This window comes from Lissotriton vulgaris, chromosome 10, assembly GCF_964263255.1.
Source record: "Lissotriton vulgaris chromosome 10, aLisVul1.2, whole genome shotgun sequence".
Classification (NCBI taxonomy): Eukaryota; Metazoa; Chordata; class Amphibia; order Caudata; family Salamandridae; genus Lissotriton; species Lissotriton vulgaris.
The window spans coordinates 1,297,181-1,324,618 of record NC_141698.1 but is presented as its reverse complement, the minus strand read 5'-3'; the positions used below and the strand labels follow the sequence as shown (position 1 = coordinate 1,324,618).

The 27,438-nt window shown below is 50.5% G+C and overlaps 1 protein-coding gene across 6 annotated transcripts in view; it reads left to right on the top strand.

Moving 5' to 3' along the window:
- Window positions 1-27,438, top strand: part of LOC147684277 (RIB43A-like with coiled-coils protein 2) — a 93,540-nt gene that overhangs the window by 22,708 nt on the left and 43,394 nt on the right. For all 6 annotated transcript variants that reach the window (XM_086942329.1, XM_086942326.1, XM_086942325.1 and 3 more), the window contains one exon: window positions 20,107-20,451. In XM_086942329.1, coding sequence (XP_086798455.1) covers window positions 20,107-20,451 — 345 coding nt within the window. The remainder of the gene's footprint in view (window positions 1-20,106; window positions 20,452-27,438) is intronic.

The window sequence follows — 27,438 nt, the reverse complement described above, 5'->3', positions numbered from 1 at the left end:
GTAAAGACTCCATTCGGGGTGCTGCTCTATCCGCCACTGTTTCAGAAAACATTGTGGAACTTGGCAAGACCGATGATCAGCAGTGAGTTCGGTCAACTAGACTAATGGATAATACTGCACCCACTCATCGCCCGTTGTTAAAGTTCCTTTCTTGGAATATAGCGGGCCTTTGCTCTAAGGTAGAAGATGGCTCTAGTCTGAACCTTCTCGAGAATTACAATATAATATGTCTTCAGGAGACTTGGTCCATCACCGAAATCCAAATGGCAGGTTATAAAACTTTTTTTCCCCCCACATTAGATGTGGCATCAGGCAGGGCCAAAGGTGGCTTAAGTATATTTATAGCAAACACAAGGGGGGGGGGTAAAAATAGCTTCATTAGAATTGGAAGCAAATCACCAGTTACTCAGTCTTCGCTTTAACAACAAGGATACCGTTCTCCTTCTAAACTTTTATAATAACTTATCAGAAGGAGAACTGTTGAAAGTCCTGCGCAGATTGCGCTATAAATTGTCTTCCCTGATTAGGGGTTTTGGGGGCAGGGATGGGGCTACCATAATCTGGGGGGGGGGGGGGATTTTAATCACCACCCATGCCAGCATAGTAATAGTAACTTGTGTGGGATAGTGGACGAAAATGAAGAACCTATAGTCCACTTCCGTCACTCGAGTACTGGAAATTATCTAAATGAAATCCTCGCAGATCTGGACCTTACAATTGCTAACAAAAAGAATGCTCCCGATCAGCTATTGGATTCAACATTTTATGGGAGAGGGTGCCAGACTACGATAGACTTCATTTTTATATCAAATTCCTTGGTCAACCGTGCTATTAATTTTGCGGTCCTGATTAACATATTAAGCGATCATTGTGCCCTTACCCTGGAATTTGATTCATTTTATGAGCATACCACGCAATCTATAGCTGGTGCACTTAGACAAAATGCTCTGCAATTGGATAGAACAAACGGATATTCTCTAAATTGGGAGAAAGTTGACCCCCTAGACATAACAAGGAAGGTTCTACAAACAGCTTACCCCTCGATTGTTAAATGTTTAGATCTCTCCGCATCAAACGAGGAGGTTCTAAGTAATTTTAATGTGGTTCTAAAAACAATAAATGAATCTCTTTTGGTAAAGTAAAAAAATAGCCAGTCAAAGAAAGCAGGGTGGTTTAACCATAAATGTACAACAGCACATTCCAAACTAAAAATAGCTTTACAAAAACCTAATAGAGTGGCGGAAGAAATAGTAACCCTGAGGAAGCAGTATAACATCGCACTAAAGGAGAGGAAGTCTGAATTAAAGCAGGCTTTATGGGATCAATTGCATAAAAGTACCACTGATAAAAATAGTACAGTATTTTGGTCAGTGATTAAATCCCCTTTTTTAGCAGATCAGAAAAATCTACCCACAATAGAGGTGGCTATCGATGAATTGGTATGGGTGGCGCACTTCTCAAAGATCTTTGAGAAAGGTGTAGTTGATATGAGAGGAGATTCAGGTCCCATCATTGTGCTCCCTGAACCGAGCTACCCAATTATGTTAGATTTTACTATCAATGAGGTACTCCAAGCCCTAAAAGCCAGTAAAAATGGCAAGGCCCCTGGACCAGATGGGGTTCCCATAGATCTATTCAAATCGAATTTAGATCTGTGGGCCCCAATCCTGACAAGGTTACTGAAAGCAGCGACGGAGGTGGGCCTATTAGACTCCTGGACAAAATATATTATGGTCCCTATCTTTAAGAAGGGAGACCGCCAGGAGGTATCCTGCTATCGCCCGATCTCACTGCTGGACTCTCTGGGCAAAGTGGCAGGTAGAGTTGTCCTTGAGCGTCTCCAGCAGTGGGCGAACGATGATGGGGTCCTTTTGGACCTTCAATTTGGGTTCCGCAAGGGTTTTGGAAGAGTTGAACAGGCCTTAAATCTGACTATGTTATTGGGAAAATATGCATGTGCTAAGTCTGGCAGACTGTACATGGTATATGTCGACCTGTCTGCAGCCTTCGATTGTGTTTCTCACGCTAAGCTCTGGTCCATACTAATAGCAATGGAGGTTGATTTCCCATTGGTGGATTTTCTGCGAGCATTATACGCTAATGCCTCTGCTAGGGTGAGGTTCGGGGTAAAGGGTGAGCTGTCAGCGCCGTTTGAGGTAGAGCGAGGAGTCCAGCAAGGTTGCGTCCTGGCCCCCTTTCTTTTTACCCTTTATACCAATGGCTGGGAGCAGGCCATGCTGAAGGGGGGCCAGGATCTTCCTCAACTAAAAAAATGCCCGATTACCGCTCTGCTCTACGCGGACGACGCTGTGATACTGGCCCGCACTCCTCGCGAACTCCAGAAGGCGTTGGATAGAAATTCTGAATTCATGGGAAAGCTGGACTTACATATAAACATTAAAAAAAACCTTTGTAATGATTGCTGGCCCAGGAAAAACAGTGGCAAAGGATATCTATCTTAATAATGAGAAACTCGCAAACACAGATGAATACCCATATTTGGGTATTGTTATAGACCAGAGATTAAACTGGAAACATGCAATTGAGGCAAGAAAATTTCACCTCATGAGAGCAGAGGCGGCCCTAATAAACTTTTCACAAAGGTTAGGAAAAAGGCCGCCTGTGGAATTGCTAAAGATTTATAGAGCCAAATGTCAGTCAATAGCCCTACACGGGGCTGGGATATGGGGGTATGCAAACACTAGTGCTTTACAAGTGGTTGAGAGTGCCTTTTAAGATTCCTTTTAATGGTACCAAAGAGCGTGTCCTCTTATACATGTCATATGGAATTCGGGATCCCCCATTTGTCAGACCTAGCCAGAATTCAACCACTTCTCCTCTGGCATCGAATCTGGAAATCAGAGAAGAATTTGTTTACACAGCAAATAATTGCAGATAGTATGTCCCTGGATAATTCACATAAAATTGTATGGCTGTCCTACATCAAAAACTTTTTAGAAGATCTAGGATTAGGAAAACATTACTTAGTCCCATCATCGATCCAGGAAATACCTAGAAAGACACTAAAAGAGATCTCTCTTAAACATTTGGAGGAATTATGAAAGTCGAAGGAAGCTATTAAAACTTCTGTTCAACATTCCATGGCAATTCAAGTTACTTTTTCAATTCAGCTATACCTGACTCAAGATTTTACCGCTTTTGAGAGATTTCTCCTGACTAGGTTCAGGTTTAATCTCTTACATCGTCTGGTTGCCTTTCCAACAAGAAATAACTGGGATCGAATACTACCACCCTGTCAGTGTGACGAGATCTCTGTTCAGGCAACCATTCATACATTTTCTTCTGTAAATATTACAATGGGCATAGAAAGATCTGGTTGATTCCCCTTCTAAAATAAATGGGCATTAGAACTTGTCGTCCAGTCCTGTTATCTTTGCAGTTTTTAGAGCAGGAATGGACTTCGAAGTATATAGTCAAATTCCTGAAATGCATTTTTAGACACCGACTAAATCTGTAACTCTTGGCTCTGACAAAATGAATTTTTATTAAATGTACAAAGGTGAGGAATTTTCTTCCACCGTCCTTTTGATAATGACAATGTATTGATTTGTATAGTTCTGAAATGATTTTTATCTGTAAATTGCTTTTATGGTTTTTACACATGACAAAAACCGAATAAAGAACTATTTGATTGATTGCTGTATAAACAACATGGTATACTGTAAAGAGTAATTAGGAATGTTGCGGCGGATCTACATCCGTGGATGTATGACGTAACAACGCATATCTTAACGCATACCATTACAGCGCATTTTTTCCAACGCAACATCTATTACAACACATTCCATTATAACGCATGTCATTACAACAAATTTTTTAAAACTACCTTTACAACGCATTTCATTACAACGCATACTACCTTTACAACGCATACCATTACTATGCATACCATTACATTGCATGTATGGTAAGTATTGTATAGTGTAGGGGTAAAAATTACTATTTTAACTCCAGTGGGGTGCAACAGTAGGGTAAGTGTTGGATAGTGTAGGGGTAAAAATGACTATTCAAACTCCAGGGGGTGCAACAGTAGGGTAAGTGTTGGATAGTGTAAGGGTACTATGCGTTGTAATGGTATGCATTGTAATGGTATGCGTTGTAATGACTGCGTTGTAATGACATGCGTTGTAGTGGTATGCGTTGTAGTGTCATGCTTTGTAATGGTTGCGTTGTAATAGCATGCGCTGCAATGGATGTTACGTTGTAAAAGTTTCGTTGTAATGGTACTGCGTTGTAAAAGTTGCGTTGTAAAGGTTGTTTCCCACGTCCGTCCTCAAAGTCAAAAGATATGTGGGGTCCACTGGGTTAATACCAGCAGTCGCAGTCCGACACACCAACATATGACGAGGAACGTCACAAACCTAATGAACACCAGAATCTGGAATGGGGGGATATATAGTTGTTGCATAACTCATGGAATGCCGCAGTGCAATGTACAATAGTGTATGAATGTTTTAAAGTTCCAACAGTCAGTCTTGAATGGTTGCCAAGTTTCCCAGGTCCACACCTGATGAGCTTCTCCAGTTTGGGCTTTTTTGTAGGAATTTTGCAACTTGTAGTCCCAGTTTCTATAACAGAATAAACAAGACTGCTTGGTCTGAACCTGTGCCATCCTGCCATTTTCCCTTTTCCCTTCCGTTTTCCTGTAGTTTTGTCTACTCAGCGTCGCATCAGTTGCCTACCTTATGTGATCAATAGAAAAAGCGCATTCAGGAGCTCTTCTGAGGGATGGGTTTTGGTTCCACCCACATACTGGTAACATGGAGAACCGCAGCTGATTGGGTAGACGTTGTGCGCTACCACTTGCGCCTTGTGGGAATGCTCAAGCTCAGTACAGCGGCAGTGGTTTAGTATGGTGCCCATTTGATGGGTAATACTGAAGGCCTGATCCATGCCTTATTTAAAATGATGACAAAAGGCAGTAGACCTAACATACATATTGTGGAAATAAAATCTTATGTTAAAGCCTATAGGCCTTAGGGACGCATGGCTGCTGCACTCTGTCGAAGTCTGTTGACAGATATTGTGTTACATGGAAACTCACAGAGTTTAGATGTTGGTTACCCCACGACAAACCCTAGGGGTAGATTTATACTGCAATAATCCTTCTTAGGCCCTCTTGTGAATGTTCTGTTTTGTTGTGCTGACTCTAATTTACAATATATTTGTAACTTTATGCCTTTTTTATGACTGTATCCCAGTAGTTGCCATGTGGAAAAGCTTATGTTCAAAGTACTAGGCCTCAGTTGGTTTGGGTGAGAGTACAATCATAAAGACTTGAAGTCTGAGTCGTTTATTAATGGAGAGCCCTGGAGGTAAAGACTCGCATTAGTGCAGCGGAGAGCCCCGGTGGTAAAGAGCCGCATTAGTGCAGAGAAGAGCCCTGGAGGTAAAGACTTGCATTAGTGCAGCGGAGAGCCCCGGAGGTAAAGAGCCGCATTACTGCAGTAGAGAGCTTTGAGGTAAAGACTTGCATTAGTGCAGCGGAGAGCCCCGGAGGTAAAGAGCCTCATTAGTGCAGCGGAGAGCCCCGGAGGTAAAGAGCCGGATTAGTGCAGCAGAGAGCCCCGGAGGTAAAGAGCTGCATTAGTGCAGTACAGAGCTTTGAGGTAAAGACTTGCATTAGTGCAGCGGAGAGCCCCGGAGGTAAAGAGGCGCATTAGTGCAGTAGAAAGCTTTGAGGTAAAGACTTGCATTAGTGCAGCGGAGAGCCCCGGAGGTAAAGAGCCTCATTAGTGCAGCGGAGAGCCCCGGATGTAAAGAGCCAGATTAATGCAGCAGAGAGCCCCGGAGGCAAAGAGCCGCATTAGTGCAGTAGAGAGCTTTGAGGTAAAGACTTGCATTAGTGCAGCGGAGAGCCCCGGAGGTAACGAGCCTCATTAGTGCAGTAGAGAGCTTTGAGGTAAAGACTTGCATTAGTGCAGCGGAGAGTCCCGGAGGTAACGAGCCTCATTAGTGCAGCGGAGAGCCCTGGAGGTAAAGACTCGCATTAGTGCAGCGGACAGCCTCGGAGGTAAAGAGCCGCATTAGTGCAGCGGAGAGCCCCGGAGGTAAAGACTCGCATTAGTGCAGCGGAGAGCCCTGGAGATGAAAAGCCGCATTAGTGCAGCGGAGAGCCCCGGAGGTAAAGAGCCACATTAGTACAGTGGAGAGCTCCGGAGGTAAAGAGTCGCATTAGTGCAGCGGAGAGCCCCGGAGGTAAAGAGCCGCATTAGTGCAGTAGAGAGCTTTGAGGTAAAGACTTGCATTAGTGCAGCGGAGAGCCCCGGAGGTAACAAGCCTCATTAGTGCAGTAGAGAGCTTTGAGGTAAAGACTTGCATTAGTGCAGCGGAGAGCCCCGGAGGTAAAGAGCCTCATTAGTGCAGCGGAGAGCCCCGGAGGTAAAGAGCCGGATTAATGCAGCAGAGAGCCCCGGAGGTAAAGAGCTGCATTAGTGCAGTAGAGAGCTTTGAGGTAAAGACTTGCATTAGTGCAGCGGAGAGCCCCGGAGGTAACGAGCCTCATTAGTGCAGTAGAGAGCTTTGAGGTAAAGACTTGCATTAGTGCAGCGGAGAGCCCCGGAGGTAACGAGCCTCATTAGTGCAGCGGAGAGCCCTGGAGGTAAAGACTCGCATTAGTGCAGCGGACAGCCTCGGAGGTAAAGACTCGCATTAGTGAAGCGGAGAGCCCTAGAGATGAAAAGCCGCATTAGTGCAGCGGAGAGCCCCGGAGGTAAAGAGCCACATTAGTACAGCGGAGAGCTCCGGAGGTAAAGAGCCGCATTAGTGCAGCGGAGAGCCCCGGAGGTAAAGACTCGCATTAGTGAAGCGGAGAGCCCTAGAGATGAAAAGCCGCATTAGTGCAGCGGAGAGCCCCGGAGGTAAAGAGCCACATTAGTACAGCGGAGAGCTCCGGAGGTAAAGAGTCGCATTAGTGCAGCGGAGAGCCCCGGAGGTAAAGAGCCGCATTAGTGCAGTAGAGAGCTTTGAGGTAAAGACTTGCATTAGTGCAGCGGAGAGCCCCGGAGGTAAAGACTCGCATTAGTGCAGCGGAGAGCCCCCGAGGTAAAGAGCAACATTAGTGCAGTAGAGAGCATTCTGGTAAAGAGCCACATTAGTGCAGTGGAGAGCCCTGGAGGTAAACGGCCGCATTAGTGCAGTAGAGAGCTTTGAGGTAAAGAGCCGCATTAGTGCAGCGGAGAGCCCCGGAGGTAAAGAGCCGCATTAGTGCAGTAGAAAGCTTTGAGGTAAAGAGCCGCATTAGTGCAGCGGAGAGCCCCGGAGGTAAATAGCCGCATTAGTGCAGTAGAGAGCTTTGAGGTAAAGACTTGCATTAGTGCAGCGGAGAGCCCCGGAGGTAAATAGCCGCATTAGTGCAGCGGAGAACCTTGAGGTAAAGAGCCGCATTAGTGCAGCGGAGAGCCCCGGAGGTAAAGAGCCACATTAGTGCAGTGGAGAGCCCCGGAGGTAAAGAGCCACATTAGTGCAGAGGAGAGCCCCGGAGGTAAAGAGCATCATTAGTGCAGCGGAGAGCCCCGGAGGTAAAAACTCGCATTAGTGCAGTAGAGAGCTTTGAGGTAAAGACTCGCATTAGTGCAGCGGAGAGCCCCAGAGGCAAAGACTCGCATTAGTGCAGCGGAGAGCCCCGGAGGTAAAGACTCGCATTAGTGCAGCGGAGAGCCCTGGAGATGAAGAGCCGCATTAGTGCAGCGGAGAGCCCCGGAGGTAAAGAGCCACATTAGTGCAGCGGAGAGCTCCGGAGGTAAAGATCCGCATTAGTGCAGCGGAGAGCCCCGGAGGAAAAGACTCGCATTAGTGCAGCGGAGAGCCCTGGAGATGAAGAGCCGCATTAGTGCAGCGGAGAGCCCCGGAGGTAAAGAGCCACATTAGTGCAGCGGAGAGCTCCGGAGGTAAAGAGTCGCATTAGTGCAGCGGAGAGTCCCGGAGGTAAAGAGCCGCATTAGTGCAGTAGAGAGCTTTGAGGTAAAGATTTGCATTAGTGCACCGGAGAGCCCCGGAGGTAAAGAGTCGCATTAGTGCAGCGGAGAGCCCCGGAGGTAAAGACTCGCATTAGTGCAGCGGAGAGCCACGGAGGTAAAGAGCAACATTAGTGCAGTAGAGAGCTTTGAGGTAAAGAGCCACATTAGTGCAGCGGAGAGGCCTGGAGATAAACGGCCGCATTAGTGCAGTAGAGAGCTTTGAGGTAAAGAGCTGCATTAGTGCAGCGCAGAGCCCCGGAGGTAAAGAGCCGCATTCGTGCAGTAGAAAGCTTTGAGGTAAAGAGCAGCATTAGTGCAGCGGAGAGCCCTGGAGGTAAATAGCCGCATTAGTGTAGCAGAGAGCCCCGGAGGTAAAGACTCGCATTAGTGCAGTAGAGAGCTTTGAGGTAAAGACTTGCATTCGTGCAGCGGAGAGCCCCGGAGGTAAATAGCCGCATTAGTGCAGCGGAGAGACCCGAAGGTAAAGAGCCGCATTAGTGCAGCGGAGAGCCCCGGAGGTAAAGAGCCTCATTAGTGCAGTGGAGAGCCCCGGAGGTAAGGAGCCGCAGTAGTGCAGCGGAGAGCCCCAGAGGTAAAGAGCCTCATTAGTGCAGCGGAGAGCCCCGGAGGTAAATAGCCGCATTAGTGCAGCGGAGAGCCTTGAGGTTAAGAGCCGCATTAGTGCAGCGGAGAGCCCCAGAGGCAAAGACTCGCATTAGTGCAGCGGAGAGCCCCGGAGGTAAAGAGCCGCATTAGTGCAGTGGAGAGCCCCGGAGGTAAAGACTCTCATTAGTGCAACGGAGAGCCCCGGAGTTAAAGAGTTGCATTAGTGCAGCGGAGAGCCCCGGAGGTAAAGAGCCTCATTAGTGCAGCAGAGAGTCCCGGAGGTAAAGAGTTGCATTAGTGCAGCGGAGAGCCCCGGAGGTAAAGAGCCGCATTAGTGCAGCGGAGAGCCCCGGAGGGAAAGAGCCGCATTAGTGCAGTGGAGCGCCCCGGAGGTAAAGAGCTGCATTAGTGCAGAGGAGAGCCCCGGGGGTAAAGAGCCGCATTAGTGCAGAGGAGAGCCCCGGAGGTAAAGAGCCTTATTAGTGCAGCGGAGAGCCACAGAGGTAACGAGCTGCATTCAGCGACGGCCCGTGGAGGGAGTTACGGTGGGGCAGGAGGGCGGGGAGGGGGAGGGGCAGGGCGGAGGTTGCTAAAAACCGGCATATGGATACTTGCAGGTAAGTAAACAATTTAATTAATAAAACGAATTTCGTAGCTCGCACTGCATTGCATTTTGCGATGCAAGGCGCACTACGAAATTCGTTTTTTTAAGTAAATTGTTTACTTACCTGCAATTATCCATATGCCGGTTTTTAGCAACCTCCACCCTGCCCCGCCCCCTCCCCACCCTCCTGCCCCACCGTAACTCCCTCCACGAGCCGTCGCTGGCTGCATTAGTGCAGCGGAGAGCCCCGGAGGTGAAGAGCCGCATTAGTGCAGAGGAGAGCCCCAGAGGTAAAGAGCCGCATTAGTGCAGCGGAGAGCCCGGAAGGTAAAGAGCCGCATTAGTGCAGCGGAGAGCCCCGGAGGTAAAGAGCCTCATTAGTGCAGCGGAGAGCCCCGGAGGTAAAGAGCCGCATTAGTGCAGTAGAGAGCTTTGAGGTAAAGACTTGCATTAGTGCAGCGGAGAGCCCCGGAGGTAACAAGCCTCATTAGTGCAGCGGAGAGCCCTGGAGGTAAAGACTCGCATTAGTCCAGCGGACAGCCCCGGAGGTAAATAGCCGCATTAGTGCAGTGGAGAGCCCCGGAGGTAAAGACTCGCATTAGTGCAGTGGAGAGCCCTGGAGATGAAGAGCCGCATTAGTGCAGCGGAGAGCCCCAGAGGTAAAGAGCCACATTAGTACAGCGGAGAGCTCCGGAGGTAAAGAGTCGCATTAGTGCAGCGGAGAGCCCCGGAGGTAAAGAGCCATATTAGTGCAGTAGAGAGCTTTGAGGTAAAGACTTGCATTAGTGCAGCGGAGAGCCCCGGAGGTAAAGACTCGCATTAGTGCAGCGGAGAGCCCCCGAGGTTAAGAGCAACATTAGTGCAGTAGAGAGCATTCTGGTAAAGAGCCACATTAGTGCAGCGGAGAGCCCTGGAGGTAAACGGCCTCATTAGTGCAGTAGAGAGCTTTGAGGTAAAGAGCCGCATTAGTGCAGCGGAGAGCCCCGGAGGTAAAGAGCTGCATTAGTGCAGTAGAAAGCTTTGAGGTAAAGAGCCGCATTAGTGCAGCGGAGAGCCCCGGAGGTAAATAGCCGCATTAGTGCAGTAGAGAGCTTTGAGGTAAAGACTTGCATTAGTGCAGCGGAGAGCCCCGGAGGTAAATAGCCGCATTAGTGACGCGGAGAGCCCCGGAGGTAAAGAGTCACATTAGTGCAGTGGAGAGCCCCGGAGGTAAAGAGCCACATTAGTGCAGAGGAGAGCCCCGGAGGTAAAGAGCATCATTATTGCAGCGGAGAGCCCCGGAGGTAAAAACTTGCATTAGTGCTGTAGAGAGCTTTGAGAAAAGACTCACATTAGTGCAGCGGAGAGCCCCAGAGGCAAAGACTCGCATTAGTGCAGCGGAGAGCCCCGGAGGTAAAGTCTCGCATTAGTGCAGCGGAGAGCCCTGGAGATGAAGAGCCGCATTAGTGCAGCGGAGAGCCCCGGAGGTAAAGAGCCACATTAGTGCAGCGGAGAGCTCCGGAGGTAAAGAGCCGCATTAGTGCAGCGGAGAGCCCCAGAGGTAAAGACTCGCATTAGTGCAGCGGAGAGCCCTGGAGATGAAGAGCCGCATTAGTGCAGCGGAGAGCCCCGGAGGTAAAGAGCCACATTAGTGCAGCCGAGAGCTCCGGAGGTAAAGAGTTGCATTAGTGCAGCGGAGAGCCCTCGAGGTAAAGAGCCGCATTAGTGCAGTAGAGAGCTTTGAGGTAAAGACTTGCATTAGTGCACCGGAGAGCCCCGGAGGTAAAGAGTCGCATTAGTGCACCGGAGAGCCCCGGAGGTAAAGAGTCGCATTAGTGCAGCGGAGAGCCACGGAGGTAAAGAGCAACATTAGTGCAGTAGAGAGCTTTGAGGTAAAGAGCCACATTAGTGCAGCGGAGAGCCCTGGAGGTAAACGGCCGCATTAGTGCAGTAGAGAGCTTTGAGGTAAAGAGCCGCATTAGTGCAGCGGAGAGCCCCGGAGGTAAAGAGCCGCATTAGTGCAGTAGAAAGCTTTGAGGTAAACAGCCGCATTAGTGCAGCGGGGAGCCCTGGAGGTAAATAGCCGCATTAGTGTAGCAGAGAGCCCCAGAGGTAAATAGCCGCATTAGTGCAGCGGAGAGTTCGGAGGTAAAGAGCATCATTATTGCAGCGAAGAGTTCGGAGGTAAAAACTCGCATTAGTGCAGTAGAGAGCTTTGAGGTAAAGACTCGCATTAGTGCAGAGGAGAGTCCCAGAGGCAAAGACTCGCATTAGTGCAGCGGAGAGCCCTGGAGGTAAACGGTCGCATTAGTGCAGTAGAGAGCTTTGAGGTAAAGAGCCGCATTAGTGCAGCGGAGAGCCCCGGAGGTAAAGAGCCGCATTAGTGCGGTAGAAAGCTTTGAGGTAAAGAGCCGCATTAGTGCAGCGGAGAGCCCCGGAGGTAAATAGCCGCATTAGTGCAGTAGAGAGCTTTGAGGTAAAGACTTGCATTAGTGCAGCGGAGAGCCCCGGAGGTAAATAGCCGCATTAGTGCAGCGGAGAACCTTGAGGTAAAGAGCCGCATTAGTGCAGCGGAGAGCCCCGGAGGTAAAGAGCCACATTAGTGCAGTGGAGAGCCCCGGAGGTAAAGAGCCACATTAGTGCAGAGGAGAGCCCCGGAGGTAAAGAGCATCATTAGTGCAGCGGAGAGCCCCGGAGGTAAAAACTCGCATTAGTGCAGTAGAGAGCTTTGAGGTAAAGACTCGCATTAGTGCAGCGGAGAGCCCCAGAGGCAAAGACTCGCATTAGTGCAGCGGAGAGCCCCGGAGGTAAAGACTCGCATTAGTGCAGCGGAGAGCCCTGGAGATGAAGAGCCGCATTAGTGCAGCGGAGAGCCCCGGAGGTAAAGAGCCACATTAGTGCAGCGGAGAGCTCCGGAGGTAAAGATCCGCATTAGTGCAGCGGAGAGCCCCGGAGGAAAAGACTCGCATTAGTGCAGCGGAGAGCCCTGGAGATGAAGAGCCGCATTAGTGCAGCGGAGAGCCCCGGAGGTAAAGAGCCACATTAGTGCAGCGGAGAGCTCCGGAGGTAAAGAGTCGCATTAGTGCAGCGGAGAGTCCCGGAGGTAAAGAGCCGCATTAGTGCAGTAGAGAGCTTTGAGGTAAAGACTTGCATTAGTGCACCGGAGAGCCCCGGAGGTAAAGAGTCGCATTAGTGCAGCGGAGAGCCCCGGAGGTAAAGACTCGCATTAGTGCAGCGGAGAGCCACGGAGGTAAAGAGCAACATTAGTGCAGTAGAGAGCTTTGAGGTAAAGAGCCACATTAGTGCAGCGGAGAGGCCTGGAGATAAACGGCCGCATTAGTGCAGTAGAGAGCTTTGAGGTAAAGAGCTGCATTAGTGCAGCGCAGAGCCCCGGAGGTAAAGAGCCGCATTCGTGCAGTAGAAAGCTTTGAGGTAAAGAGCAGCATTAGTGCAGCGGAGAGCCCTGGAGGTAAATAGCCGCATTAGTGTAGCAGAGAGCCCCGGAGGTAAAGACTCGCATTAGTGCAGTAGAGAGCTTTGAGGTAAAGACTTGCATTCGTGCAGCGGAGAGCCCCGGAGGTAAATAGCCGCATTAGTGCAGCGGAGAGCCCCAGAGGTAAAGAGCCTCATTAGTGCAGCGGAGAGCCCCGGAGGTAAATAGCCGCATTAGTGCAGCGGAGAGCCTTGAGGTTAAGAGCCGCATTAGTGCAGCGGAGAGCCCCAGAGGCAAAGACTCGTATTAGTGCAGCGGAGAGCCCCGGAGGTAAAGAGCCGCATTAGTGAGCCCCGGAGGTAAAGACTCTCATTAGTGCAACGGAGAGCCCCGGAGTTAAAGAGTTGCATTAGTGCAGCGGAGAGCCCCGGAGGTAAAGAGCCTCATTAGTGCAGCAGAGAGTCCCGGAGGTAAAGAGTTGCATTAGTGCAGCAGAGAGCCCCGGAGGTAAAGAGCCACATTAGTGCAGCGGAGAGCCCCGGAGGGAAAGAGCCGCATTAGTGCAGTGGAGCGCCCCGGAGGTAAAGAGCTGCATTAGTGCAGAGGAGAGCCCCGGGGGTAAAGAGCCGCATTAGTGCAGAGGAGAGCCCCGGAGGTAAAGAGCCTCATTAGTGCAGCGGAGAGCCACAGAGGTAACGAGCTGCATTCAGCGACGGCCCGTGGAGGGAGTTACGGTGGGGCAGGAGGGCGGGGAGGGGGAGGGGCAGGGCGGAGGTTGCTAAAAACCGGCATATGGATACTTGCAGGTAAGTAAACAATTTAATTAATAAAACGAATTTCGTAGCTCGCACTGCATTGCATTTTGCGATGCAAGGCGCACTACGAAATTCGTTTTTTTAAGTAAATTGTTTACTTACCTGCAATTATCCATATGCCGGTTTTTAGCAACCTCCACCCTGCCCCGCCCCCTCCCCACCCTCCTGCCCCACCGTAACTCCCTCCACGAGCCGTCGCTGGCTGCATTAGTGCAGCGGAGAGCCCCGGAGGTGAAGAGCCGCATTAGTGCAGAGGAGAGCCCCAGAGGTAAAGAGCCGCATTAGTGCAGCGGAGAGCCCGGAAGGTAAAGAGCCGCATTAGTGCAGCGGAGAGCCCCGGAGGTAAAGAGCCTCATTAGTGCAGCGGAGAGCCCCGGAGGTAAAGAGCCGCATTAGTGCAGTAGAGAGCTTTGAGGTAAAGACTTGCATTAGTGCAGCGGAGAGCCCCGGAGGTAACAAGCCTCATTAGTGCAGCGGAGAGTCCTGGAGGTAAAGACTCGCATTAGTCCAGCGGACAGCCCCGGAGGTAAATAGCCGCATTAGTGCAGTGGAGAGCCCCGGAGGTAAAGACTCGCATTAGTGCAGTGGAGAGCCCTGGAGATGAAGAGCCGCATTAGTGCAGCGGAGAGCCCCGGAGGTAAAGAGCCACATTAGTACAGCGGAGAGCTCCGGAGGTAAAGAGTCGCATTAGTGCAGCGGAGAGCCCCGGAGGTAAAGAGCCATATTAGTGCAGTAGAGAGCTTTGAGGTAAAGACTTGCATTAGTGCAGCGGAGAGCCCCGGAGGTAAAGACTCGCATTAGTGCAGCGGAGAGCCCCCGAGGTTAAGAGCAACATTAGTGCAGTAGAGAGCATTCTGGTAAAGAGCCACATTAGTGCAGCGGAGATCCCTGGAGGTAAACGGCCGCATTAGTGCAGTAGAGAGCTTTGAGGTAAAGAACCGCATTAGTGCAGCGGAGAGCCCCGGAGGTAAAGAGCCGCATTAGTGCAGTAGAAAGCTTTGAGGTAAAGAGCCGCATTGGTGCAGCGGAGAGCCCGGAGGTAAATAGCCGCATTAGTGCAGTAGAGAGCTTTGAGGTAAAGACTTGCATTAGTGCAGCGGAGAGCCCCGGAGGTAAATAGCCGCATTAGTGCAGCGGAGAGCCCCCGAGGTTAAGAGCAACATTAGTGCAGTAGAGAGCATTCTGGTAAAGAGCCACATTAGTGCAGCGGAGAGCCCTGGAGGTAAACGGCCGCATTAGTGCAGTAGAGAGCTTTGAGGTAAAGAACCGCATTAGTGCAGCGGAGAGCCCCGGAGGTAAAGAGCCGCATTAGTGCAGTAGAAAGCTTTGAGGTAAAGAGCCGCATTGGTGCAGCGGAGAGCCCCGGAGGTAAATAGCCGCATTAGTGCAGTAGAGAGCTTTGAGGTAAAGACTTGCATTAGTGCAGCGGAGAGCCCCGGAGGTAAATAGCCGCATTAGTGCAGCGGAGAGCCCCGGAGGTAAAGAGTCACATTAGTGCAGTGGAGAGCCCCGGAGGTAAAGAGCCACATTAGTGCAGAGGAGAGCCCCGGAGGTAAAGAGCATCATTATTGCAGCGGAGAGCCCCGGAGGTAAAAACTTGCATTAGTGCTGTAGAGAGCTTTGAGAAAAGACTCGCATTAGTGCAGCGGAGAGCCCCAGAGGCAAAGACTCGCATTAGTGCAGCGGAGAGCCCCGGAGGTAAAGTCTCGCATTAGTGCAGCGGAGAGCCCTGGAGATGAAGAGCCGCATTAGTGCAGCGGAGAGCCCCGGAGGTAAAGAGCCACATTAGTGCAGCGGAGAGCTTTGGAGGTAAAGAGCCGCATTAGTGCAGCGGAGAGCCCCAGAGGTAAAGACTCGCATTAGTGCAGCGGAGAGCCCTGGAGATGAAGAGCCGCATTAGTGCAGCGGAGAGCCCCGGAGGTAAAGAGCCACATTAGTGCAGCCGAGAGCTCCGGAGGTAAAGAGTTGCATTAGTGCAGCGGAGAGCCCTCGAGGTAAAGAGCCGCATTAGTGCAGTAGAGAGCTTTGAGGTAAAGACTTGCATTAGTGCACCGGAGAGCCCCGGAGGTAAAGAGTCGCATTAGTGCAGCGGAGAGCCCCGGAGGTAAAGAGTCGCATTAGTGCAGCGGAGAGCCACGGAGGTAAAGAGCAACATTAGTGCAGTAGAGAGCTTTGAGGTAAAGAGCCACATTAGTGCAGCGGAGAGCCCTGGAGGTAAACGGCCGCATTAGTGCAGTAGAGAGCTTTGAGGTAAAGAGCCGCATTAGTGCAGCGGAGAGCCCCGGAGGTAAAGAGCCGCATTAGTGCAGTAGAAAGCTTTGAGGTAAACAGCCGCATTAGTGCAGCGGGGAGCCCTGGAGGTAAATAGCCGCATTAGTGTAGCAGAGAGCCCCGGAGGTAAATAGCCGCATTAGTGCAGCGGAGAGTTCGGAGGTAAAGAGCATCATTATTGCAGCGAAGAGTTCGGAGGTAAAAACTCGCATTAGTGCAGTAGAGAGCTTTGAGGTAAAGACTCGCATTAGTGCAGCGGAGAGCCCCAGAGGCAAAGACTCGCATTAGTGCAGCGGAGAGCCCTGGAGGTAAAGAGCCGCATTAGTGCAGCGGAGAGCCCCGGAGGTAAAGACTCGCATTAGTGCAGCGGAGAGCCCCGGCGGTAAAGACTCGCATCAGTGCAGCGGAGAGCCCCAGAGGTAAAGAGCTGCATTAGTGCAGCGGAGAGCCCCGGAGGTAAAGAGCCACATTATTGCAGCGGAGAGCCCAGGGGGTAAAGACTTGCATTAGTGTAGCGGAGAGCCCCGGAGGTAAAGACCCGCATTAGTGCAGTAGAGAGCTTTGAGGTAAAGACTTGCATTAGTGCAGCAAAGAGCCCCGAAGGTAAAGAGCCGCATTAGTGCAGCGGAGAGCCCCGGAGGTAAAGACTTGCATTAGTGCAGCGGAGAGCCACGGAGGTAAAGAGCCGCATTAGTGCAGCGGAGAGCTTTGAGGTAAAGACTTGCATTAGTGCAGCGGAGAGCCCCGGAGGTAAAGAGCCGCATTAGTGCAGAGGAGAGCCCCGTGGGTAAAGAGCTGCATTAGTACAGAGGAGAGCCCTGGAGGTAAAGAGCCGCATTAGTGCAGAGTAGAGCCCCGGGGGTAAAGAGCCTCATTAGTGCAGCGGAGAGCCACAGAGGTAAAGAGCCTCATTAGTGCAGCGGTGAGCCCCGGAGGTAAAGAGCCTCATTAGTGCAGCGGAGAGTCCCGGAGGTAAAGAGTTGCATTAGTGCAGCGGAGAGTCCCGGAGGTAAAGAGCCTCATTAGTGCAGCGGGGAGTCCCGGAGGTAAAGAGTTGCATTAGTGCAGCGGAGAGCCCAGGAGGTAGAGAGCCGCATTAGTGCAGCGGAGAGCCCCGGAGGTAAAGAGCCGCATTAGTGCAGCGGAGACACCCAGAGGTAAAGAGCTGCATTAGTGCAGAGGAGACCCCCGTGGGTAAAGAGCCGCATTAGTGCAGAGGAAAGCCCCGGAGGTAAAGAGCCTCATTAGTGCAGCGGAGAACCACAGAGGTAACGAGCCGCATTAGTGCAGCAGAGAGCCCCGGAGGTGAAGAGCCGCATTAGTGCAGAGGGGAGCCCCAGAGTTAAAGAGCCGCATTAGTGCAGCGGAGAGCCCCGAAGGTAAAGAGCCGCATTAGTGCAGCGGAGAGCCTTGGAGGTAAAGAGCCTCATTAGTGCAGCGGAGAGCCCCGGAGGTAAAGAGCAGCAGTAGTGCAGCGGAGAGCCCCAGAGGTAAAGAGCCTCATTAGTGCAGCGGAGAGCCTCAGAGGCAAAGAGCCTCATTAGTGCAGCGGAGAGCCCCGGAGTTAAAGAGTTGCATTAGTGCAGCGGAGAGCCCCGGAGGTAAAGAGCCTCATTAGTGCAGCAGAGAGTCCCGGAGGTAAAGAGTTGCATTAGTGCAGCAGAGAGCCCCGGAGGTAAAGAGCCACATTAGTGCAGCGGAGAGCCCCGGAGGGAAAGAGCTGCATTAGTGCAGTGGAGCGCCCCGGAGGTAAAGAGCCGCATTAGTGCAGAGGAGAGCCCCGGGGGTAAAGAGCCGCATTAGTGCAGAGGAGATCCCCGGAGGTAAAGAGCCTCATTAGTGCAGCGGAGAGCCACAGAGGTAACGAGCTGCATTAGTGCAGCGGAGAGCCCCGGAGGTGAAGAGCAGCATTAGTGCAGAGGAGAGCCCCAGAGGTAAAGAGCTGCATTAGTGCAGCGGAGAGCCCCGAAGGTAAAGAGCCGCATTAGTGCAGCGGAGAGCCCCGGTGGTAAAGAGCCTCATTAGTGCAGCGGAGAGCCCCGGAGGTAAAGAGCCTCAATATTGCAGCGGAGAGCCCCGGAGGTAAAGAGCCGCATTAGTGCAGCGGAGAGCCCATGAGGTAAAGAGCCGCATTAGTGCAGTAGAGAGCCTTGAGGTAAAGACTCGCATTAGTGCAGCGGAGAGCCCCAGAGAGAAAGAGCCTCATTAGTGCAGCGGAGAGCCCCGGAGGTAAAGAGCCTCATTAGTGCAGCGGAGAGCCCCAGAGGTAAAGACTTGCATTAGTGCAGCGGAGACCCCCGGAGGTAAAGAGCCTCATTAGTGCAGCGGAGAGCCCCGGAGGTAAAAACTCGCATTAATGCAGCGAAGAGCCCTGGAGGTAAAGAGCCTCATTAGTGCAGCGGAGAGCCCCGGAGGTAAAGCGCCGCATTAGTGCAGTAGAGAGCCTTGAGGTAAAGATTTGCATTAGTGCAGCTGAGAGCCCCGGAGGTAAAGACTCGCATTAGTGCAGCAGAGAGCCCGGAGGTAAAGGGCTGCATTAGTGGAGCGGAGAGCCCCGGAGGTAAAGAGCCGCATTAGTGCAGCAAAGAGCCCCGGAGGTAAAGAGCCGCATTAGTGCAGCGGAGAGCCCAGGAGGTAAAGAGCCGCATTAGTGCAGTAGAGAGCCTTGAGGTAAAGACTTGCATTAGTGCAGCGGAGACCCCCAGAGGTAAAGAGTCTCATTAGTGCAGCGGAGAGCCCCGGAGGTAAAGAGCCTCATTAGTGCAGCGGAGAGCCCTGGAGGTAAAGAGCCGCATTAGTGCAGCGGAGAGCCCCGGAGGTAAAAACTCGCATTAATGCAGCGGAGAGCCCTGGAGGTAAAGAGCCTCATTAGTGCAGCGGAGAGCCCCGGAGGTAAAGCGCCGCATTAGTGCAGTAGAGAGCCTAGAGGTAAAGATTTGCATTAGTGCAGCCGAGAGCCCCGGAGGTAAAGACTCGCATTAGTGCAGCAGAGAGCCCGGAGGTAAAGAGCCGCATTAGTGCAGCGGAGAGCCCCGGAGGTAAAGAGCCGCATTAGTGCAGCAAAGAGCCCCGGAGGTAAAGAGCCGCATTAGTGCAGCGGAGAGCCCAGGAGGTAAAGAGCCGCATTAGTGCAGTAGAGAGCCTTGAGGTAAAGACTTGCATTAGTGCAGCGGAGAGCCCCAGAGGTAAAGAGCCTCATTAGTGCAGCGGAGAGCCCCGGAGGTAAAAACTCGCATTAATGCAGCGGAGAGCCCTGGAGGTAAAGAGCCTCATTAGTGCAGCGGAGAGCCCTGGAGGTAAAGAGCCGCATTAGTGCAGCGGAGAGCCCCGGAGGTAAAAACTCGCATTAATGCAGCGGAGAGCCCCGGAGGTAAAGCGCCGCATTAGTGCAGTAGAGAGCCTAGAGGTAAAGATTTGCATTAGTGCAGCCGAGAGCCCCGGAGGTAAAGACTCGCATTAGTGCAGCAGAGAGCCCGGAGGTAAAGAGCCGCATTAGTGCAGCGGAGAGCCCCGGAGGTAAAGAGCCGCATTAGTGCAGCGGAGAGCCCCGGAGGTAAAGAGTGAGAAGCTTTCTGCTGGCCCCAAAGTCAATTTAGGTGATGCTGTTTTGTATTTTTGCCAAATAAAACACAGTTAAACCTAAACCAGGCAGCCATCTTGGTATGGTATTGCTGTCCATAGTGTGACACTGTTTATCATTCTAAGGTATTTAACACGTTGCTTCTCAATGTGGCGGCCTTGTTGGAACTTTAAAACAATCATACACTATGCACAATATCATTCAAATACAGTCGGCTGTTGCTAGATTTAATTCGAGTTTTATTGCAAGCATAAAGCCTAGGCAGCAGTGTTTATTTCTACTTTTAGTCTTCTCATTTATTATGAATGTGCTTGATGATCTTTTGCGTGTTCTGCGTGTTTTATTGTTTATGGGTCAATGATTGAATTCAACAATAAGTAAGTGGGTGAATGAATGTTTACATGAGTGCAAAGATGAGTAAAAGAGCACCCTTATGATAATGTATTGAGTGTCTAAACCACCCAGCGACTGAAGAGGCACTCTCATATACAAGGTAGACTTATTGGCATTGCCTATGCTTGGTTTTTTTTGGCTGCGTTTTTGTGGCCCCCAATCCCCAGGGATTCCTCCAACTGCACAAGTGCTCCTGGGGGACACCAATGGTGTGCCTGGAAAATGGGGAAGACCATAAGGTCTTGTATAGTCCCCTTGGCTCCCACTGCACAAGCCCTGGCCGGTGGCAGCTGATTGCTTCTTTTTTGGGGGTGTCCTTGTTCTAGCCAGCCAGGGTCTTATAGGGACAGAACATGCTGGGTGAACATCTGGGAGTGTCACACTTTCTTGCCTCTGTGCCACAATAGGAGCAAGCTTCCTTCTGAGGATTTCTGTTTGCCCACCAGATGCAGATCGGGTTCAGTCGGACAAGGTCGCCCAGATCCTAGAAGCCGAACAGAATCGTTTTGCTCGGAGCATCAACAAGAAGGTCCAGGAGTTCCGGGAGCAGGTTCAGCCTCCTGAGACCAGGCTGGAGTTTGACCTATATGACCCCCAGGCTCTGAAGAAAGACAAACCTGCTCGGGTCTCTGATGACGACCCCCGCTGCGGGCCGGCTAGCCTACAGAAGCTGGCTGGCGAGGATCTCAACAAGCAGGAACGGCAGAAAGGGCTGGAGGAGCTGACAAGAAAATGGCTGACTGATCAGAGGAAAGAGAAAGAACGCAACCAGGCACAGAGCAAGTATGCAGGTAACACCCAACCGGTATCTTTGTGAGCGTGAGAGAGCATGTCCAGGCCGAGAGCGAGTGCGCAGATAGCCACCCACTATGAATCTGTGTGAGCCCAAGAATTTGTGTTCAAGCACAGGGCGGGTACACAGGTAACCACTGGCCATGTATCAGCGTGTGTCTAAGAGTGTGTGTCCAAGCACAGAACAAGTCACAGGTAACAAACTGGTATGTATCAGTGTGAGCCTAAGAGTGCGTGCCCAAGCACAGAGCGAGTATACAGGTAACCACTGGCCATGTATCAGCGTGTGTCTAAGAGTGTGTGTCCAAGCACAGAACAAGTCACAGGTAACAAACTGGTATGTATCAGTGTGAGCCTAAGAGTGTGTTTTCAAGCACAGAGCAAGTACACAGAAAATCACTGAGCATGAATCAGTGCGAGCCAAAGAATGTGTGTCCAAGCACAGAACAAGTAGTCAGGTACCCACCAGTTATGTATCAGTGCAGCCTAGGAGTTTGTGTCCAAGCACAGAGTAAGAACTAATGTAACCACCTGCTATGAATCAGTATGCGTCTAAGAGTGTATGTCCAAGCACAGAGTGAGTACACAGGTAAACACAGGGCATATATCAGTGTTCGTCTAGGATTGTTTCCAAGCACAGACGAAGTACACCGATAACCACTGTCCATGTGTCTGTGTGCATGTAAGAGTGTGTGTCCAAGCACCAAGTAAGAACGCAGGTAACCACCCACTGAGTATCAGTGTGAACCTAATAGTGTGTATCCAAGCACAGAGTAATTGGGCAGGTAACCACCCGCTGAGTATCAGTGAGTCCAAGAGTGTGTGCCCAAGCACCGAGTAAGTACACAGGTAACCACCCGCTGAGTATCAGTGAGTCTAGGAGTGTGTGCCCAAGCACTGAGTAAGTACACAGGTAACCACCCACTGCGTCTCAGTATGAACCTCAGAGTGTGTGTCCAAGCACAGAGTAAGAACGCAGGTAACCACCCGCTGAGTATCAGTGAGTCTAAGAGTGTGTGCCCAAGCACCGAGTAAGTACAGAGGTAACCCCCAGCTTTGCATCAGTGAGTCTAAGAGTGTGTGCCCAAGCACCGAGTAAGTACAGAGGTAACCACCAGCTTTGCATCAGTGAGTCTAAGAGTGTGTGCCCAAGCACCGAGTAAGTACAGAGGTAACCACCCACTGCGTCTCAGTATGAACCTCAGAGTGTGTGCCCAAGCACCGAGTAAGTACACAGGTAACCACCCACTGCGTCTCAGTATGAACCTCAGAGTGTGTGTCCAAGCACAGAGTAAGAACGCAGGTAACCACCCGCTGAGTATCAGTGAGTCTAAGAGTGTGTGCCCAAGCACTGAGTAAGTACAGAGGTAACCCCTAGCTTTGCATCAGTGAGTCTAAGAGTGTGTGCCCAAGCACCGAGTAAGTACAGAGGTAACCACCAGCTTTGCATCAGTGAGTCTAAGAGTGTGTGCCCAAGCACCGAGTAAGTACAGAGGTAACCCCCAGCTTTGTATCAGTGAGTCTAAGAGTGTGTGCCCAAGCACCGAGTAAGTACACAGGTAACCACCCACTGCGTCTCAGTATGAACCTCAGAGTGTGTGCCCAAGCACCGAGTAAGTACACAGGTAACCACCCACTGCGTCTCAGTATGAACCTCAGAGTGTGTGTCCAAGCACAGAGTAAGAACGCAGGTAACCACCCGCTGAGTATCAGTGAGTCTAAGAGTGTGTGCCCAAACACCGAGTAAGTACAGAGGTAACCCCCAGCTTTGTATCAGTGAGTCTAAGAGTGTGTGCCCAAGCACCGAGTAAGTACAGAGGTAACCCCCAGCTTTGTATCAGTGAGTCTAAGAGTGTGTGCCCAAGCACCGAGTAAGTACACAGGTAACCACCCACTGCGTCTCAGTATGAACCTCAGAGTGTGTGCCCAAGCACCGAGTAAGTACACAGGTAACCACCCACTGCGTCTCAGTATGAACCTCAGAGTGTGTGTCCAAGCACAGAGTAAGAACGCAGGTAACCACCCGCTGAGTATCAGTGAGTCTAAGAGTGTGTGCCCAAGCACCGAGTAAGTACAGAGGTAACCCCAAGCTTTGTATCAGTGAGTCTAAGAGTGTGTGCCCAAGCACCGAGTAAGTACACAGGTAACCCCCAGCTTTGTATCAGTGAGTCTAAGAGTGTGTGCCCAAGCACCGAGTAAGTACAGAGGTAACCCCCAGCTTTGTATCAGTGAGTCTAAGAGTGTGTGCCCAAGCACCGAGTAAGTACACAGGTAACCACCCACTGCGTCTCAGTATGAACCTCAGAGTCTGTGTCCAAGCACAGAGTAAGAAAGCAGGTAACCACCCGCTGAGTATCAGTGAGTCTAAGAGTGTGTGCCCAAGCACCGAGTAAGTACAGAGGTAACCCCCAGCTTTGTATCAGTGAGTCTAAGAGTGTGTGCCCAAGCACCGAGTAAGTACAGAGGTAACCCCCAGCTTTGCAGCAGTGAGTCTAAGAGTGTGTGCCCAAGCACCGAGTAAGTACAGAGGTAACCACCCGCTGCGTCTCAGTATGAACCTCAGAGTGTGTGTCCAAGCACAGAGTAAGAACGCAGGTAACCACCCGCTGAGTATCAGTGAGTCTAAGAGTGTGTGCCCAAGCACCGAGTAAGTACACAGGTAACCACCCGCTGCGTCTCAGTATGAACCTCAGAGTGTGTGTACAAGCACAGAGTAAGAACGCAGGTAACCACCCGCTGAGTATCAGTGAGTCTAAGAGTGTGTGCCCAAGCACCGAGTAAGTACAGAGGTAACCCCCAGCTTTGCAGCAGTGAGTCTAAGAGTGTGTGCCCAAGCACCGAGTAGGTACACAGGTAACCGCCAGCTTTGTATTAGTGAGTCTAAGTGTGTGTGCCCAAGCACCGAGTAAGTACAGAGGTAACCCCCAGCTTTGCATCAGTGAGTCTAAGAGTGTGTGCCCAAGCACCGAGTAAGTACAGAGGTAACCCCCAGCTTTGTATCAGTGAGTCTAAGAGTGTGTGCCCAAGCACCGAGTAAGTACACAGGTAACCCCCAGCTTTGCATCAGTGAGTCTAAGAGTGTGTGCCCAAGCACCGAGTAAGTACACAGGTAACCAACCACCTGCTTTGTATCAGTGAGTCTAAGAGTGTGTGCCCAAGCACCGAGTAAGTACAGAGGTAACCTGCGTCTCAGTATGAACCTCAGAGTGTGTGTCCAAGCACAGAGTAAGAACGCAGGTAAGTGCACTTGCAGGGATCTCAGATGCTTTGATCCCTTGAGTGCTGAACTGATGGTGGATTATCAGAGGTTCTTTCTCTATTTTCCATTCTGCCAGAGGTCATGGGACTGATAGCTGAAGACCAGCAGCTGGAGTGATGATGACTTGGTGTAAACCACATCCACAAAGCACCTTATGGACAAATAGTTTTAACGGATGCTCCATGTCACAGAGCACAGCAAGTTCTTGTCCTGTGCTTTCGGAGAGAGAGTGCCTTGGTTAACTTTGGATTAACTAAGTGGACTAATGCACTTAAAAACAAAAGTTTGGAAAATGAATACCCAGGGCAGAAATATTTTCCCTGTATGATCCGGAGTCTCTGGTATATTGGTTACACTTTCCTTGCTGGATCTTGCTGCCCCCAGGAAGAAGAACCACAGTCCCTGCCTGTGTCTTAGAACCCTGCAGAGGTAAACAAATTGGAAAGTGCCCTAATTGTGCCAGGCCTCCACAGATATCATGATAAAAGTGTGATCCAGAGGAGACGGAACTGTCACTTGTCCTTTAGCTTCTTGATGCATCTGGGACCCCCAAAGTCGAGGGACTCCCTCATTCCTTGGCCTCTGGGTGAGACACCAGTACTCCAGGGGTCTGGGAGATACAAATTTCTCAGCCATTGGCACCATGGATTAGATAAAGGCAGAGGGATCCCATAAGGCCCTAGAATCTACTTTAGGTGACAGCAAGGCCGTCTGTATGTGACAATCCAGCCCCAGGTGAAGGCGTCCAGTGCGTAGTTAGTGAAGGTGCTTGAGGCACAGTAGCTGGAGCCGCCCGACCTCTCTGATAAACGTTTTGCTGCTGACACTAGAGCTCTATAAATCCAGGAAAAGCTCTGCCTCTGGCTTGTGAAATTCATAAATCTGTGTAATTTAAAAGAGATATCCTGCTGTGTATAAACTAAGGCTAGCTCTGTTTTCTGAGTTGTGAGCCTCTGAGACCTCTGTGACACTCTGTGAGTATTGAATCTTGACTCTGTATAATGTGTTGCCTCTTGTGTAGCTGAGATGCTGTTGAGAGGCTTGAACCTGCAATATTTGTTATCTGTGTCATGGAGGCCGTAACCGGTAAGACGAGTTACCTGTAGCATAACTCTCATAATGCTGGAGTCATCTTACCGGTTCAGGACTCCCAGCATCATGAGAGTCATGCTACATGTAACTCATCTTACCGCTCAGACTCTCATGATGCTGGGAGTCCAGAGCTGGTAAGATGAGTTTCCTGTAGCATAACTCTCATAATGCTGGGAGTCATGCTACAGGTAACTCATCTTACCGGCTCAGACTCTCATGATGCTGGGAGTCCAGAGCTGGTAAGATGAGTTACCTGTAGCATAACTCTCATAATGCTGGAGTCATCTTACCGGTTCAGGACTCCCGGCATCATGAGAGTCATGCTACATGTAACTCATCTTACCGCTCAGACTCTGATGATGCTGGGAGTCCAGAGCTGGTAAGATGAGTTACCTGTAGCATAACTCTCATAATGCTGGAGTCATCTTACCGGTTCAGGACTCCCGGCATCATGAGAGTCATGCTACATGTAACTCATCTTACCGCTCAGACTCTCATGATGCTGGGAGTCCAGAGCTGGTAAGATGAGTTACCTGTAGCATAACTCTCATAATGCTGGGAGTCATGCTACAGGTAACTCATCTTACCGCTCAGACTCTCATGATGCTGGGAGTCCAGAGCTGGTAACATGAGTTACCTGTAGCATAACTCTCATAATGCTGGAGTCATCTTACCGGTTCAGGACTCCCGGCATCATGAGAGTCATGCTACATGTAACTCATCTTACCGCTCAGACTCTCATGATGCTGGGAGTCCAGAGCTGGTAAGATGAGTTACCTGTAGCATAACTCTCATAATGCTGGAGTCATCTTACCGGTTCAGGACTCCCAGCATCATGAGAGTCATGCTACATGTAACTCATCTTACCGCTCAGACTCTCATGATGCTGGGAGTCCAGAGCTGGTAAGACGAGTTACCTGTAGCATAACTCTCATAATGCTGGAGTCATCTTACCGGTTCAGGACTCCCAGCATCATGAGAGTCATGCTACATGTAACTCATCTTACCACTCAGACTCTCATGATGCTGGGAGTCCAGAGCTGGTAAGACGAGTTACCTGTAGCATAACTCTCATAATGCTGGAGTCATCTTACCGGTTCAGGACTCCAAGCATCATGAGAGTCATGCTACATGTAACTCATCTTACCACTCAGACTCTCATGATGCTGGGAGTCCAGAGCTGGTAAGATGAGTTACCTGTAGCATAACTCTCATAATGCTGGGAGTCATGCTACAGGTAACTCATCTTACCGGCTCAGAACTCTCATGATGCTGGGAGTCCAGAGCTGGTAAGATGAGTTACCTGTAGCATAACTCTCATAATGCTGGAGTCATCATATCGGTTCAGGACTCCCAGCATCATGAGAGTCATGCTACATGTAACTCATCTTACCGCTCAGACTCTGATGATTCTGGGAGTCCAGAGCTGGTAAGATGAGTTACCTGTAGCATAACTCTCATAATGCTGGAGTCATCTTACCGGTTCAGGACTCCCGGCATCATGAGAGTCATGCTACATGTAACTCATCTTACCGCTCAGACTCTCATGATGCTGGGAGTCCAGAGCTGGTAAGATGAGTTACCTGTAGCATAACTCTCATAATGCTGGAGGCATCTTACCGGTTCAGGACTCCCAGCATCATGAGAGTCATGCTACATGTAACTCATCTTACCGCTCAGACTCTCATGATGCTGGGAGTCCAGAGCTGTTAAGACGAGTTACCTGTAGCATAACTCTCATAATGCTGGAGTCATCTTACCGGTTCAGGACTCCCAGCATCATGAGAGTCATGCTACATGTAACTCATCTTACCGCTCAGACTCTCATGATGCTGGGAGTCCAGAGCTGGTAAGATGAGTTACCTGTAGCATAACTCTCATAATGCTGGAGTCATCTTACCGGTTCAAGACTCCCAGCATCATGAGAGTCATGCTACATGTAACTCATCTTACCGCTCAGACTCTCATGATGCTGGGAGTCCAGAGCTGGTAAGACGAGTTACCTGTAGCATAACTCTCATAATGCTGGAGTCATCTTACCGGTTCAGGACTCCAAGCATCATGAGAGTCATGCTACAGGTAACTCATCTTACCGCTCAGACTCTCATGATGCTGGGAGTCCAGAGCTGGTAACATGAGTTACCTGTAGCATAACTCTCATAATGCTGGAGTCATCATATCGGTTCAGGACTCCCAGCATCATGAGAGTCATGCTACATGTAACTCATCTTACCGCTCAGACTCTGATGATGCTGGGAGTCCAGAGCTGGTAAGATGAGTTACCTGTAGCATAACTCTCATAATGCTGGGAGTCATGCTACAGGTAACTCATCTTACCGGCTCAGAACTCTCATGATGCTGGGAGTCCAGAGCTGGTAACATGAGTTACCTGTAGCATAACTCTCATAATGCTGGAGTCATCATATCGGTTCAGGACTCCCAGCATCATGAGAGTCATGCTACATGTAACTCATCTTACCGTTCAGACTCTGATGATGCTGGGAGTCCAGAGCTGGTAAGATGAGTTACCTGTAGCATAACTCTCATAATGCTGGAGTCATCATATCGGTTCAGGACTCCCAGCATCATGAGAGTCATGCTACATGTAACTCATCTTACCGCTCAGACTCTCATG